At 54.5% G+C, this 16,829-nt stretch overlaps 1 protein-coding gene across 1 annotated transcript; it reads right to left on the reverse strand.

The window, feature by feature from the left end:
- Positions 1–4,075: 4,075 nt before the first annotated feature.
- On the reverse strand, positions 4,076–10,982 carry KLHDC7A (kelch domain containing 7A). Its single transcript, XM_033842378.2, has 2 exons — positions 10,849–10,982; positions 4,076–10,730 (listed from the first exon to the last, which is right to left on the reverse strand). Exon 2 carries the CDS (start codon positions 10,047–10,049, stop codon positions 7,665–7,667), a length of 2,385 nt encoding a protein of 794 aa, XP_033698269.1. The 5' UTR covers positions 10,050–10,730; positions 10,849–10,982; the 3' UTR covers positions 4,076–7,664.
- Between the last annotated feature and the right edge of the window lie 5,847 nt (positions 10,983–16,829).

Consider the following 16,829-nt stretch of genomic DNA (forward strand, 5'->3'; position numbering starts at 1 on the left):
AACTTATTTCATCTGAGAAATGGGATGATGATGGATTTGAAATCTCTGTTTAAACTTCTGAGTGATGAGAAGGGCCATGGTTTTGGGCGAGTGGCCTCAGGATTTTGGATTTCCAATCCTCACCCCAGGGATCAAACGCATACCAGGAAGCTGTAGGGAGTCCACAAAAACACCAGCAGGGGTTTAGGCCCTAAGATCAAGAGGGGTCCAAGCAGCCTGGAAGCCAGGCAGTGTCATACAGTGGCACCTGCCACTTTGAGTCCTTCTTTCAGTAAAGTGTCCCTGAGATCCTGCCCTGAGCCAGATCCTGGACCAGACCCTGGAGACACTCATGGGAACAAGATGCAGGGAGCAAGGCAGTCAAGGCCTTGACCGCAACATGCTGGGGGGCAGGAGGGCAGGAGGCAAAGCCTTCCCTGTCCTCATAGCTGATCTGTCTCCTGATGACACTGGGCTGGCCCTGGGGTATCACAGGGTCTATCACGTGTTGGCTACACAGCTGTGGGCAGGTTACTTAAACTCTCTGAGCCTCATTTTCCTCATGTGCAAAATAGTAGCTTATCTAACACACAGGGTTATTTTAAGAAATAAATGAGTTCCTGCAAGTCAGGTGCTTACAGCAGAGCCTGGCCATCAATAAGTGTTAGTGGTTAGTTTTCAAGGAGCTGACCTACTCTTTCTGGGAAGATCTCGCCGGCCCACTTATAAGCCTCACAAGCGTCCTATCCTAATAAATCACTTCTTATCTATTACTTTGCTTCTTGCTGAATTCTTCCTGTGCTGAGACATAAAGAACCGGAGCGCCTCAGAGCCCCCTGAAACACCACTTAGCAGTTTCACCAGGAAGGACCCCAATGCCCTGGCTCTGGCTAAAACGGAACCAGAACCATATGGCTGAATGATGCAGGATTTGGAGTTAGGCAGACCTGGGTTGGTGTCTCAGCCTCTCTCTCAGTATGATCCTGGGAAAGTGAGTTCACTTTCTTTTTTTTTTTGTTTTTGTTTTTGTTTTTTTGCGGTACGTGGGCCTCTCACTGTTGTGGCCTCTCCCGTCGCAGAGCACAGGCTCCGGACGCGCAGGCTCAGCGGCCATGGCTCACGGGCCCAGCCGCTCTGCGGCATGTGGGATCCTCCCGGACCGGGGCACGAACCTGTGTCCCCTGCATCGGCAGGCGGCCTCTCAACCACTGCGCCACCAGGGAAGCCCGAGTTCACTTTCTTGAAATTTATTTTCCTCTGCTGTAAAGTGGTGATAATAGTGTGTACATTACAGGACTGCTGTATCGCTGCGTACTGCTGAGTTCCAAACCACCCCAAAATGCAGTGGCTTAAACCCACAGCCTGCTATTTTGCTCCTGAGTCAGCGGACTGGCAATGTCAACTGGAAAAAGAATGCATACCCTAAAAGTTGAGAGTTATGTTTTACTCAGTGCACAAAACTGAGGACTTAAGCCTGGGACACAGCATCTCAGGTAACTCTGAGAGACTGCTCCAACGAGGCAAGCGAGGGGGCGGGAGAGGATATATAGGGTTTTGCAACAAAAACCAGATAGTCGGACCATCAAAAGATTACTGTTAATTAAGGAAAAGCAGATATCTCAAGTTAAGAAATCTAGCACTTTTCTGTGTTTGGGAAAATGCAAAGTCTGGGCTCCTTGAAATTATCCCTGTGACAGCGCCTCAGCTCTCTGGGGCCAGTATCCCCGGCTTCTCGCTCTAAATCTCCTCAGGGCGCACCCTCGTGGGTGGCTGGCAGCAGCTGACTGGGAGATGCTGGGTATCCTGCCTCCATCCTGGGTTCCCTCAGGGCTCACCTTCGGGGCGGCTGTAATGCGATGGCTTAATGGCTGCAACATTCTTTGTTTACTGACGTGGCAGGCAACATTTTTCATTCACAGCACTCTGGGCTGAGTTCAGTCAGGTGGTCTGCTGGTCTTGGCTGGGCTCACTTGGGCATCTGTGGTCAGCTGGTGGTCAGTGGCTCGGGTGTTTGGCTGGCTGTGGACTGGCGGGACCGGTAAAAGGGCCATGTGTGTCCTGTGTGTATAGCAGGCTAGCCCGGGCTTGTGCACGTGGTGGAAATGTCAGGGTTTCTAAGAACCACAAGAGAGTAAACCCAGTGCCCAAGCTAGTTAAAGCAAGTGCCACGGCCAGATTCGAGGGCAGAGAAGTTGATGGGAAGGAAAGCATGTGGCCAGTTTTGTCATCTACCAGGTAGTTTTGAGAATAAAATGAGATCATATAAGCACAGTGCCTCCTGGCCCTCAGTTAGTGCTCCATAAACATACTGACGATGATTAATTTCTCTCTTCGAGTTTTTTAATAATGATAAGGTAGCTGTTAGAATAGATATTAAGTAGTAACTTTTAATTTTCGTGAAGCGTCTTGCCTCCGTTTCCTCCCCCGTATCATGACGGGAATTGCTTTCAGGCAGAGATGTCTCAGGAAGGATTGGATGAGGGAATGATGCTTAAGTGTTTGCACAGAGCCGGGTGTGGGGAACGAGGTCGTTATTATTACTGGTGTAAGATCCGTGTCTCCCCCTCCTCCCTGCACACAAAAACATGGCAGAGACTTGATCGCTTTTTCATTTTGTTTTATTTTGACCCACATCCCACTTTTCAAAACCCTGAGTCTCAGCTGTTGTAGAGACTCACCTTCGGGCTATTCTTTCTTCTGGCTCCCCAGCTGCCTCTCTTCTCATCTCCGCTCCCTGAAGGCACCTCCTCCCTTTGTGTTTCATCCCCCTTCCTCCACCGCAGTCTCCCATCTGCCTAGGCGGCTCCTCCTGGTTGAAGCTGCAGCTTCAGGGGACTCCGAGGGTGACCCTGGGGCCACAGGGCCCTTCCAGGTAAGGATGACCAAGGTGGGAAGTGCGGGGCACCGGTCTGGGGCTCAGAATATCTGCAGGCCAGACACAGCGCATGGGCCTCCCAGGTGCTCTGAGGGGTTCTTACCCCCATCTGCAAAAGGAAGGAGTCCCCTCCACCTTGCACCTTCTCAGGGTTTCCAGGGACTCCCGGGCAGCCTCTGAAGCTCTTCACTGCTGTCGGATGACCTGGGGAAATGCTTAGTGCTTTGAGCTTGGGAAACTCATGCCAACCAGTCACTCACCCTGGTAGAGGATTGTACAGGCTTGTCTCCAAGCCTGGATGGTCTAAGATATGCATAAGTTGAGCATCCTCCCCCAATCCCTACACCTTGTTACACAAGATGAGGCCTCTTGGGCTTAAATGCCAGAAAACCTCCTTCCTCAGGGGCCAGGACACTGAGAAAGGGGAGTGGGAGTAGGAGAGGTCCCTCCCCCCGAGGTGGCTCAGAGCACCCTCCCTGCAGAAGATGATGCTTCTTCTGAGACCGACTTTTGGAGCAGCCGCTCCGGCACCACTGGAGCGGCCAGGTGCTTTACACATATCCTCTTGTTAGTTCTTAGAACGTTCTCGCGAGGCTGGCAGTGGCAAAGCCACTTTACAGTTGCAGATAAGGAGGAGCAGAGGGCTTAAGACAATCTCTTTTGAGTTCCAAGTTCAAGGATAGAGCATCACTGATTGGTGGGGGACGGACGGGGATTAGGGGCAGCCCACGAGACAGCTGAGGCCAAGTCCCTGGCTCTGCACCTCATGGTAGGGGAATGGAAATAGCAATGTGCTGAGAGTGGGCAGGCCAGGTTTAAGGATGCTTTTAAGGCAATTGAGGGTCTTTTGGACTTTGCCATGGAGGCAAGTTTCCTTGAACTCACCGAGCCTCAGTTTTCTCACCTGTAAAATGGGCTTGTTGTGAGGATAAATGAGGGGAGGTGTAGGAAGCATGTGGCTCAGTTCCTGGCGTGTGCAGAGCAGGGGTCCTTATCTTACATCCTGGCTCCAGGAATCCCATAGGACAGGAGGGCCTCCGGCCTTGCCTTTCTTGCTGGTCATTTCCAAGGGCAGCTCTGTGCCCTACAGTAAAAGCAGGGCCCAGGTCCCAGCCCCAGGCAACTGCTGTGGTTTCTATGGTTGTTTCAACAGCCTGGCTCTTCCAGACAGAACCGAGGCTGAGTTTCTCTTGTAAACATTGATGGAGGCCTCAGACAGAGAGGAACGCGAAAACAAAAGACGTTTTATTTATGATAGAAAAAGAAGCCAACAGAAAAAAAAAAGCATCTACAGGCCTGAATGAGGGGGGAATGTTTAAGTAAACCATGGCAGGTCCACTGGATGGAATATTGTGCATCTATTGAAATGACGTTTACCGAGGGTTTGTAATAAGACGGGAAAACGCTTATTCTATAAAGCTAAGTAAAAAAGGGAAGCAACTGAATTGTATACTCAGCACAATCACATCTAGGCAAAAATCAAGCCAAACAAAAGTCATGCACAAGAAAAGCAGACCGGAGGGACCTACACCACAGTGGAGGGGGTGTGTGTGTCTGTCTTTGGGTGGCGAAACTGGGGAGATTTTTTTATACTTTTCTCTATTTTCCAATTTTTGTTCTATAATGGCATGGTTGCCCTAAGGTGCAAAGCAATACAAACTTGTTTTTTTTTTTTTCCTAAAGAAGAAATAACTCTTACTGGGAAAACAGGAAGAGATGACCCGTGGAGAAGCCCAGTGACACACAGGCCACTCTGAGGCTGAGGGCTAGAGGGCAAGAGACAAGGCTATTAAAAAGGTCAAGTGGAAAGCCTAGACTCTGATTTCATGGAGTCAGATGGGCTCACTGACACCCAGCCACACACTCAGGTGTGATGTCTGTGTGTTATTTTGACTCTCCCCCTTAAAGGTGCAAACTCTGCTTCTCTCTTGGGAATGTAGCTTACGTCTATCTAAAGACCCTCTTTCATAAATGTTGGTGTAATGAGATTCTTTCCCTCACAGCAAAGGCTAAAGCAAATAGCTGGGCTCCTGCCCTCCTCACACAACAGGATGGAGTGCCTGGGAGGCACTCCTTCCCTCCCCCGCTGGAGTGGCAAAGTCATTCAGGAGGCAGAGACAGCCCTCCCAGGCCCTGAGCCAGTCTTGGTCTTTGCATCTTCCAGATTTCCACTCAGGGCTCTGCCCAGCTTCTTCTTATCAGGGAGCCTGATCACACGATCTCACTTGCCTGCCTTCTCTTTCTCTATGGCCTGTATGCAGCATGGGTGCTATGTGTGTGTTTATGTATTTGTTTTCTAAAATTGCCTGTTTTCTACAGCTAGAATGTGAGGTCTATTAGGGCAGGGATGTATTGTATCTCCAACACCTGGAACAGTGCCTGGCTTAAACAGTCTGTAAATGAACCCTGACCATCGCGGCCCCAGGTGGTTTTTGCAGGCCCCCTGAACCTTGCCCTAACACGACAGCCCTGACAACTGTCATCCCTAAACCCAGCTCTGGAGACCCAGGCCAGGAATAAGAAATGCACAGCCCTAATCGATCAGTAATGATGGCCTGGGGCTCCATGCGAAAGAGTTCTGAGGCCATTGAAAGAGCTCAACAAGAAAAGACATGGTGATGGCTTGGTGATGTCTGCCATGGGACCATCGGAGGCAGATAAGATGTGTGGCGTACCTGAACCCAGGCTCAAGTCTCAGCTCTCCCTCTCATCATGAAGACCACATCCACCGTCTAGAACAAGCTCTGCTGCCTTATCCCTTGATCCATGTCCCTAGTCCCTGCCATACGTATGCAATGGGCTTCTGGAAGTTTTCCAGAGTGATCCCTAGCTCACCCTTGGCTTGGAGCCCTTCCCCACACCTTACCCAGCTTGGCTGAGGTCTTGTCCCCTGCCGGGCTCCTTACCGGAGACCTGCCCCAGCCCCCAGATGGGGTTCTCCTTCTGAGCAAACCCTTCTCCCCGCCTGGCATCACATCTCCAATTCCCCTGGGTCCCTTGGAGGTTCATGCCTGAGTGTTGACTCTGAACTTGAGCGTGGCCTTTGTGGTGGAGGGGTTTGGGGAGGAGGTCACCCTCCACAGGCTCCAGCCATAGTCCCAGCGATCTTTCCTTCCCCAGCTTCCAACTTAGAAATAAACTAAGCAGCTTCGCCTCCCAAGCCCTAGAATAGGGAAGGTGGCCTTGTGCGGTCCAAGAAAAGGCTTCGTCTCTGTACCAACCTCCTCTCATTCTTTGTTCCAATTCTGCATCTTCTAAAAAGATCCCCCACCCCAGATCAGCCCCAACAGCTGCAGTGAACACAAGCTCCTGCCGGGACCCCGCGGAACTGGGAAGAACTTTCTCCAGTGCTCACCTTTATCCCCCAGGCAGAGAAGGACATGGATGGTCCTTCCCATTTTTAAGATAGGGATGCTGCAGTCTGAGCACTCCTGTCTCCCCACCTGTGGGACCTGCCCTGATGCACCTCCCTTCTCTGCTTCTTTCCTCATGCAGCTTGTCACTTTAGAAGGGGTCCCAGCTTCCTGGCTTCTGCCTGGGACCAAGGGCATCGCTGCTCTCCTTTCTGTATATGTGTCTCCTTTGGAGATGGAACAGGGCTGCAGTAATAGATTGGACCAATCTCTCTCCCCTCCCTCTGGGAAGAAAGGTAACTTCCTGAGGTTGGCAAGTTTCTTCCCTTTGAGAATTTACCAAACCTGATATGAAAGGAGATCCCAGTCTCCCAATGCACCACTAGAACCTTCTAGCTCCCCAGCTCCATCATGGACCTGCCCCTCCCTGGTCCTCTCCTGTCTGATGGGGCAGACCAGGTGACCACAAGGCACAGGGAGGGCAAAGGATGCCACCACCTCTCACCGCCTGGAAGGGCTGACTGGTGGTGGCTGCCCCCCCAGCTCCAAGGCGAGGGCTGGGCTGCTTGGGGAGCTGTATTGTGAAGGGTTCTGAGATCTGGGGAGAGAGTGCAGTGGTCATAGAACAGCGGGCCAGCAGACGGTGGCCCTCGGATCACATGTTTTCCTCGCTCTCCTGAGACCTCGTATTCAGAATCAATTGCATTCTCAGTAAACCCTGCAGGAAGATGTGCCTTTACAAATGGATGCTGAACACGGAGGTTTCTCCTCCTTCCAGTATACTAGAATTCCAGGTAATGAGAAACATTAAAGTGGGCTTTGGTCAATTTATTCTGCAGACAAGAGCTCCCGTGGGCTGTTCCAACTTCAGCTGTTCTGCTTCTCCAACCATCTCTCCCTCTGGCCGGGCCCCCTGGGGCTCTCCTGGGCCCCTTCCTGGTCCTGCTGGAGCCGCCTCCCTTCATTTTCCCCACCTGTGTGTCCCAGGTGCTCCTGGGAATCTTGGAGGTTGGGGCTCAGTGACCAATGTTTAGGAAGAGGTCCTGGCGGCTTATGGAGGTCTAGAACAGAACCAGCAGGGTCAGCTTGAGGGGTCATTGGGGGTCAACTGGCCCTCGGAACCAGGACTGGGATAAGGCTGTGCCCCTGAACTTGGCTGGGGTCCTGGTACCTGCCCCCCATTCAGAGCTCAAGCAAGGTGATGGCCATCCCTGCGGACATGGGCATCCTGGGCCTCAGAGCACCAGTCCCGAGTTCCGTTTCCACACTGGGCTTCTGCAGCCCAACGGGGGCAAAGATGCAGCTAAGAAGTCCATCCAGTGGAGGAGAAAGGACTGGAATTCACCTCCTGCTGGCCAGATTCCCAGGCCACCTGATCTCCCAGAAATGGTCCATGGAGGATGGGTAGGGGATGTTTTTGCCTCTAGTTTTGCAGAAGGGGCCCAGCAGAGGGGCCACTAGACCCTGGTCTGGGGCACATCAGGGCCGGGCAAGGTCAGGACGGTGGGCAGGAGGGTGCCCTGCGGGGAGGGGAAGCTCTGTAGCTCCTCGGGCACAAACCTGGGTGAGACGTAGTCGGCCAGGAAGCAGAGGGTACGCTGGCGCCCCACACAGTAGATGAGGTCGTCCACCACGGCACACTGGAAGGTGTCCGGGTAAGGGGTCCGATATGTGGCGCACTCGTACCAGAGGCGGGTGCTGGCGCTGCAGCGGTACACGCTGATGCCCAGGCTGCGGTTGAGGTCAAAGCGATAGAGAAAGCCTTTGACCGCCACCATCTGGGCCGTGCGGTCCTTGCCGCCCCCAGTGGGGCCGGCCCGCCAGCGCTGCTCCTGGGTGGAGAATCGGAGCAGCAGGTAGCGCAGGGAGCCGCCGGTGACGAAGATCTCTCCGGCGCACGCCGCGGCTGTGTGCGCCAGGGCAAAGGTGTCACTGGGGAGCGGCGGGGAAAAGGTCCAGCGGTCCAGGCGAGGGTCGTAGCATTCCACCGTGTTCAGACACTCACCCCCGATGGCGTACAGGTGTCCATCCAGGGCCACCAGCTGGCAGTGAGGGCGGGCCTGGTTCAGAGGGCACACCTCACTCCAGATGCCCGTCAGCGGGTTGTAGCAGAAGACACGGTTGGAGGGCTGGTGCCCAAACCCCTGGCAACCGGACACGATGAAGAGATAATTGAAGAGGCTACAGACGGCACAGCCCCGGGACACAGCCTCAGGGGGCAGACGGGCCAGCGGGTGCCAGACATCCCGCTCGTCGTCATAGCAGCAGAGGCGGCTGGAGTCTTCCTGGGGGCACATGTCGGCCACCACCAGGTGCTTGCGGCCCCGGAGCCGTCTCTGGAGGATCAGCTCCCGCTCTGCCCCACTCAGGCACCCATAGATGTCTGGGCTGCGCAGGACCTGGAGGTAGTTGTCACTCATCACCTTGTAGGCGGCTTCCTTCAGGGCCTCCAGGCTCTGCTTCTTGGCAAAGGCCAGCACCTCATAACAATTGCCCAGATCCAGGTGGGCACCTGGGGCTGATCCAGGGCTGAGTGGGAGGTGAAAGAAATTGGCCCCAGCCACAGAGTGCAGGTGGGGCTTCCCGCTGCTTCCAGCTGAGCCGGACCCAAGAGAACCCTGGGATATGGGGCTGGTGGGCAGGGCGCTCTGGTCTGGGCACGATGGAGCAGGGTCCCCAAAGCCTTCGAGCTGCAGCTGGAGCTCCGGGTTCTCCACGATCTGAAGGAGGCTCTGCTTCCTGCTGAAGCCTTGTGCGGAGGGTGACAGCACAGGCTCAGGGGGGGCGGTTGTCCCCACTCCACCTACTGTGTCATCGGCCTGGCCTCCCGAGGCTGCCCCCACTCCCAGGGGGCCTGGCCCTGACACAGGGGGTGGAGCCTCCGCCAGGGCTGCTGTTCTGGGGGCCAGCCTGTCCCTGGAGGTGGCCTGACGGGTGGATTCAACACAGTAGTCGTACACCTTGCGCTTCAGCCTGGGCCTGGCCCCCTCCATCTTCTCCGGTATGAAATTCTCCTCCACTCGAACCCGGGCCACAGACAAGAAGGTATAGGAGGCCTCGGTGGCTCCCTCCTGCTGACGCAGGGCCAGGCCCATGTCCGAGGCAGCCCGGAGGGCCCCAGCCTCTTCCCTGTGGACCCCTGTCACACGCGTAAAGACCCAGCTCTTGTTCATGTCACTCTTGCCTTCTGTGTGGGCCGCCCCGCACCGGTCGGAGGATTCCTGCTCCCCGGTCCCCAGGTGCTCCTGGGATCTGCTGTCCCGCCATGGGGCAAGCTCGCCGCTCACACCGCTGCCGTCCGCTGCAGCGAGGCCAGTTAGGGAGCTTTGGGGTTCACTGCACCAATGGGCGCGACAGGGCAGCTTACCGCCAGCAGCTGTTCCGGCTTCCTGGCCACTGCCCCGAGGAGGTGCCAGGCCAGAGTCCGTGCACTGCCCACCCTGTTCCTCACCAGCACATTTCCTCTCGGGTTTCCCAGTCGCTTGGGCTTCTGAGTCTGCAGGAGGTGCTCCTGTCGCCAGGACTCCGGGACCCTCCGGATTCTCCCAGCTGCAGCCCAGCGATACTCCGGCCCCCTTGCTTCCCCTCCGGCGTCTCAGGCCCCACTGTGGCGCCCCGGAAACAGCCTCCTGGATGGCAGGCTGCCTGGAGCCCTCTGCCTCGTCCTTGGCCTCAGCCTTGGCGTTCCCACCCCCCAGGGGGGCCTGGGCAGGCCTTGGCTTGTACAGCCTGTAGGCTGCGGTCGCCAGGAGCAGGGCAGCGGCAGACAGCACCACCTTGCCCGCCAGCTGCATGTCCAGATGGCAGCCCTGGGCCTCTGCTCCCTCTCCTGTGGGGAGCATGTTCCCAAGCCGACCTGGGGCAGAGGAATGTCGAGAATCTGATTAATGATTGCCCAGTGGGGAGTGGTTCCTGGTTCCTGCGGAGCTGAGAGGGACGGGGCCTTGGGCTGGCTCTGACCGGCTGCCCAGCGGAGGAGTTGTGGCAAAGGTGACTTTGAGCTGGCAGAGGGTGGCCGGTGGGGCTCAGGGCTGGCAGATTTCGGCTGCTGGCCCCCTTGGATCCTTCGCTGCTTTCCCTGGGAGTGGGAGGCCCCTGCCGGGGGGCTGAGCCTGTGATCAGCCACCCGAGCCGGCGGCAGCTGGAGAGGGTTAGGAGTGTCCAGCGGGTACCCAGAGAGGGAGGGAGCTCTTGACCAAACAGTCACCGGATGCCAGGAAAGGCACGGGGTTGGCGATTATTTGTGTGTGTGTTTTGTTTTCTCTTTTGCAAATCCGCTGGGCTGGGAGGGTTGGGTGTGGTGACTTGTGGGGCAGGTGGAGCCACGGCAGGCATGGCAGGAGAACCTCCTGGGTCTGTTTTCTTCCTGTTGACGTTGGTTGTTCCCCACGGTTGGGGGTGGGGTGCGCAGTCAGCAGCAGGTGAGGCTGAGCTGGGGACTGTGGCCAAACCACCTGAACTGGCTCCTGCGTGACTCTGCCCTCCTTGCCTGCCTGATAAGTTGACTAAGAAAACCGGCCTTCCTGTGAGGAGCTGGGGAAAACACATGGCATTAGTGCCTAGATCGGGGACAGACATGGGCCACAACCTCACCCTCTGAACCAGACAACCTCATATGGTGAGAGGCCAAGGGAGACTCACCCGCCGCTCATCTCACCGGCGCTGTGGGTTTCGGATCCAGGCCACACAGCTCTGCTACGTACCAGCAGTGTGACCTTAGGCAAGTGATTTCACCTCTCTGTGCCTCAGTTTCTTCATCTGAAAAATGGGGGTAACAGCATCTCATAAGGTTGTGGTGAGAACAAAATGGGTTAATGTGTGTAAAGGCCGTAGGGCTGATGACTCCCATAATTGTCATCAGTTGGACCTTTGGAAGCGCAGGTGTAATTCTGCCCCTCCCCAGACTGAGGTCTTTTTGGGGTCCCCAAATGCCGGGGCAGGGTTTCAGCCTCATGCTACCTATGGGGGCTGATGGTGCCAGGTGGGCGGTCCCAGCACCCCCTGGTCCCACTGTTTCAGAGTCACTTAGAGTCTAGGTGGTGATGCCATCACTCTCGATTTCTAAATGTTGGCATTTAACTTTTAAATATGAGAATAAAAACCACTCTGAGGGCTTCTCTGGTGGCGCAGTGGTTGAGAGTCCGTCTGCCGATGCAGGGGACGTGGGTTCGTGCCCCAGTCCGGGAAGATCTCACATGCCGCGGAGCGGCTGGGCCCGTGAGCCACGGCCACTGAGCCTGCGCGTCCGGAGCCTGTGCTCTGCAACGGGAGAGGCCACAACAGTGAGAGGCCCGCGTACCGCAAAAAAAAAAAAAAAAAAAAAAAACTCTGAAATACAGAGTTTTCAGAGGAATATGTCTCTGAAACCTTGACTTGAGGAGAAACTCCTGATTCCTTATGATGTTGTTCACAACCTTCTACACTCCAGCCTTAGTTTACCTTCCAAAATCATCCCCTGATCGCTGCTGTGCCTACCTGGCTCTGGGCTGGAGCTCAGGCTGCCTTCCCCTGTCTTTGCTGGTCCACATTCCTCCAGCCATCTGAGTCAGGTCAAAGTCTGCCTCCTGTGCCTCCTTCCTGGTGCCTCCCTCCTTCCGGCATCATCATTTCCTTCTTGTTCTGTTGTTCTTCTATGTGCCTCTTTTATCTTTCATCACACGGGCTGCTGCTCAAAGTACACACTGCTCTGCTGGATTCTAAGTCTCCAAGTAAGTTCAACTCTGCGGCCGGAGGCAAATTGGGACAAAAGCCAACATATTTGTGCCTTTCTGCGGGGAGGATGGGGGTGGACACTCAGGATGCATCTCATCTACTGTTCACTGTCCCGTTTGGGAGGGATACAATTGTCATCCCCACTTTACGGCAGCTCCAATGTTATGTCAATTTGCCTGTAAAGGGATTTCTATCTTTTGTTTCCAGACTCCTGAATTTTACAGACTTGAATTTACCCAACAGGTAACACTGCCCCGGTAGTCAGGCGTTCTCTGCCTGTCTTGCTGGTGACGCGCAGCAGGATTTTCTCGTTTTCCATCACGGTCACAATAGTGATTTACAATTATCGTTAGACGTGCAGATTTCCAAGCTCTGCCCCCAGATTTTATGATTCAGTAGGTTTGGGATGGCTTCCAGGAAATCCGCATTTTTAATAATCATCTCAGGAGATTCCAGTGGGTAGAGGAATGGAAAGTAAGTCAGTGTTTTTACTTGTCTGCTAAGAATTCCTCCTCACCCCTGGGTGGTGGGTGAGCAGTTGCCCCCTAGACCATCCAGGAGAGTGGCGGGGAAAGGGGAATGGATCCTGGGTACTTTGTATGAGTGAAATAATCTCACCTTCCCAGTCATCCAGGAAGGTGGGTATTGTCATCGCCCTCATTTTACAGGTGAGGAAACCGAGGCGTAGAGGGATGCACCAGTGTCGACGGAGGTTGTCAGTGGCAGAGTCTTGATTTATAACCAGGTGTCTCTAACTGCAAGGTCCATTTATCTTCCTCTGGGAAGGAGAGGATGAGCTATAAAGGAGAATAAAAATGATTTGTCCAGTGGTGAAATCAGGGCTTTGGGGACTGATGTGGACCGCCCCCCTCCCGGGGCCAAGCTACCATTTCAGCAGTAAGGGCAGCTTTGGGCCTCCCATACCCTCAGAGAGGGAGACTTGTGGCATGCCCTCCTGAGTGCTGTGACCTGGCATTGTCCTCTCAGATGTCACCAAGGGAGCAGTGTCTCAGCCCCTTTCATGGGCTGCTTCCTACCCAAGAAAGGCTCCATGTGTCCTGGAGCACCCTCCCTATAGCTACAGCTTAAAGGCTTTGAGTCAGACAACCACTCTTTCCATTTGGAACTGTACCCCTGGGTATTGGATGTGGCCAAACCAGGCCCCTGGGTGGCCAGGAGAAAGTGAAAGGGCCACTGGGAGCAGAAGACCCAGCCCCAGCCCTGGGGAAGGACTTACATCCAGATCTGGAAGATGGCGCATATGCCTGAGATACGGTCAAGTCACAGTGTATCACAAAGGAAAAATGAAAAAGGTGACTTGTCAACAGGTGCTTATTGACAAAGTACAACCAGACTATTCGATGGCCAGGGAGGCTGGAACAAGGGGCATCAGAAGAGAGGTCAGGAGAGGATTCCAGAAAGAGGTGCTTAGCATTGAATATTTTGATAAAAGAAAGAGGGGGCAGAGACTGATTGATTGATTGATTGATAGGACAGTTATTTACCAGATGTTTACCATGTACCAGGCCCTGTGCAGTGACCTAGGTTAAGAGACACCCATGGAGCCTGAACCTGTGGAGACTGCTGACTCTGGGGGAAGAAGATGCTTAGCAAGAAGGTGGTGAAGTGTGATGATGCTCGTAGGTGAGTGTGTCTGGGGGAGAGGGAAGCAGGAGTCCCTGTGCCAGGCCAGGACACGAGAGTGGAGAGGGTACTTGGTAGGCAGAACAGGGAGGGCCAAGAAGAGGGAAATAGCAAGGGGTGAGGAATAGGGGGACGTGAGAGCTGTGACAATGCATGAGACCTCCAGACTGGATCTTGGGGCTGGGTGCAGGCTGTGCGTATGAGGGATTCCTTGTGTTGAGGGGTGGAAGTAACGGGGTGGAGGCTGGCTGAGGTAGATGGTTGGACAGCTGTCAGGGATGATGGTTCACGTGCTTGGACCCATTCATGGTATGTGACTAGAGGGTGGTAGATCACTGAGTGACCCAGATGTGGGGACTCACAGACAAGGTGTGGTTGTAGTGGGTGGAGCTGTAGTGTCTTTGGTAGTCAGGTGGACTGCATGCGAGTGATATGTCAGTGGCATGATGTGTTGGATAGGAGTGAGATTGTCTGTGGAGGAGGTAAGTGAGAGGGTCATGCTGAAGGTCGGTAATGGATCGGTGGTAGAGTTTAGGCCACTCCAGTGTGATGCTCACCCCCTCATGGGATGCACAAGGGGCAGAGTCAGCAGGGTGCGGAGTGCCAGGAGTGAAGGGAGTGGAGAAGGGTGGACGTGTGATTAGTTGATGTTAGAATTGCCTATTGTTTACATTAATTGTGGTGAAGGTAGCCAGGTGAAAGGATGAGGGTCAGGTGACACTGATATGAATCCTGGCTTAGCATTTCCTTTGTTGGAGGGTGGAAGTAACACCTGTGACACAGCTGAGCGCAGAGGGGACCTTCAGTAAAGGAGGCTTCCTGCTGTCTGCCCTCCATTCTGGTCCCCAGTGACCACGGCCACGCGAGATAGTCATAAGATGTAGGCTTTATTATTATTCAGGTATGGGGAGGCCAACAGATCAGGAGATGACTGCTCTTGGAAAGGTAGCTTGTTACAGTTCCCTAGGGAAGCCCCTACCCTCTGCTGTACAGGGCCACATGAGGATGCACCAGGGTCAGCAGGAGGCAGAGGAAGGAGGGGAAGTGGGAAGCATTGACTTTACTATGTTTTTCATGGGAAGGTAGGGTAAAGGATGGGCAAGGTAGGGTAGGCTTAGAAGTGGCTAGCTTGAATAATTTCAGGGGACCCTGGGGCTGTCTTTATTTGTCTCATTTCTGGTCCTGGAGTGATTAGGGAAGGGGACCACTGGCCCTGAGGTATAAGAGCCTTGTGAGAGCCTATAAAGGAGGCGGCAGGGGAAGGATTTGGACTGGTTCATTTGCATATGAGAGGTGTACTCCTAGGTGAGTCATTGGCCATCTCCAGGAACTAGCTAGCCTTCGGAGCTCACTGTCAGCTCAGCGGGCCCCAGATGCCCAAGTTCTATATCAAGAAGATATAGTTACTACGGGGAGTCAGAAGACCAGAAGCGAGAGACTAGGGACTTTGGGGTCTTTAAGAGGCTGCCGGCTCCCCCGCTGGATGGTTGGGAGTGAGTTTGGGCTCTACCCTGAAGTCTAATCCCACCCGGCATGTGAGCAGGACGCTCCTGCCAGCTGACTTCAAAGTCCATAAATTACAGCTTTTTTTCCTCCAGTCCATTTGGAAAAAGTGAAATGAACAAATGAAGACAGGAGCAAAATTAAAAGATAATTGGAAGCCTCTATTGGGCTTCCGTGGATGTGCGTGTCTGCTGCCAATCTGGTCTCTCCGTGCGGGCAGGATCCATTGAGAACCTTCGGCTGGCTCAGGGGGTGGGAAAAACAGAGACAAATGCGAGCCATGCAAATAAACGGACGCATCTTCCAGCGATTAGCGCTGCATTCCATCGTGCCGGTGCCCCCTCCGGTCTGCTCAGCCTGATGCGTCTGTGTGTTCCAAGGTGGAGGTGGACTCCAGGTGGGTGCAACAAGTGAGGGCCTGAGTGGAGGGTCCGAGGTGGTGAAGAGCTGGGCGCGGGCACTTTGGGAGGAGAGGTGTGTGTGCAGAGAGTGGGTGGAGACGTCAGAGAGGGAGTCGGGGAGTTGTGTGGCCTTATACACAGACATGCACACACAGACACACACACACGCATGTGAACACATATGCATGTGTGCACATGAATGCACGCGCACGCACACATACCCATGCATACACACATGTGTACACGCATGTATACAGATGCGTGTGTACATGTGTGTGTGAATGTACATGTATGCGTGCACGCACGCATGCACACATACACACTTGAGGGAGACCATGGACTTTTAAATCCAGAAGTGTCATCAATAAATGGATCCTGTCTGATGGGGAGACTAAGTCCTAGCTGTCTGTCCAGCTGGGACTAGAACACAGGGCATCGGACTGGGTCTAGGGGTGGAGGATCAGGTCAAGGATAAGTTGCCCCTTGTCGGAAGGGTACTCAGTATTTGACGGTGGTATGGTGGTTCTCTACACTCACCCAGAGGTCTTTCCTCGAGAAGCTCTCCTTAACATATGTTGGGCTTTTTTACCCTCAGCGTCCCTGGGCTGCACCCCCAGCTGATGTGCACGGCTGCATCCACACGGGTTGTTAAATGTTGACCTATTTCCATTCTGGTTGGTGAATAGCCACCGCCCCAAGCCCACCAGCCTGGCTGCCGTTCCCCCAGCACCCCCTCTGTCCTCCCCACCATTTACGAACTAGAAGTCAATGCTTGGTATCACAGGCCCCTCCAATGCTGCACCACTCAGCTAGGGCAGGACCACGCTTCACCAGGAGGTAAAGTGCCGAATATTCCCCCACGCCACTGGCTCCGCCCCAACCCCCAGGCTCCTGTTCTGCTCCGTCTAGGGTGATGCTGGCACAAGAGCTCCTGGACCGGGGATGCCACCTTAGCTGGGATTCTGAGCCTGCAAAGGTAAGGCCAAACAGGGACCCTGGTGGATGTGCCACGGTGAACGCCATTTGCTGCTGAGCCCCGAGTGCTAAGCTCACCCCTTCCTGGGCATCCTGTCAAATTTTCCATTCACGTGACTTGAGCAAATAGCTGTCACGGTTGTTATGGGCACAGCCCTTGACCGGGCACTTCTCACTGTACCACCCAGTGCAGATGGCATTGTCACCCCCATTTTATAGATGAGGGCACTGAGGCTCCCAGGAGTCATGGTGATCTCGCCCAGGGCCCTGCAGCTTGTGAGTGGTACGCAGGTGGGGCTGAAACCACTGTCCTCTCTGACCCTGAACCCTGCATCCACCCAGCCCACCTGCTACCTGCTGCCAAAGTTCAGCTCCACAGGAACCCAA

The sequence above is a fragment of the Tursiops truncatus genome, chromosome 1, assembly GCF_011762595.2.
Source record: "Tursiops truncatus isolate mTurTru1 chromosome 1, mTurTru1.mat.Y, whole genome shotgun sequence".
Taxonomy (NCBI): domain Eukaryota; kingdom Metazoa; phylum Chordata; class Mammalia; order Artiodactyla; family Delphinidae; genus Tursiops; species Tursiops truncatus.

Coding starts and splice junctions, on each gene's coding strand:
- KLHDC7A (XM_033842378.2), bottom strand. CDS start 10,049: ATGCTCCCCACAGGAGAGGGAGCAGAGGCCCAGGGCTGCCATCTGGAC.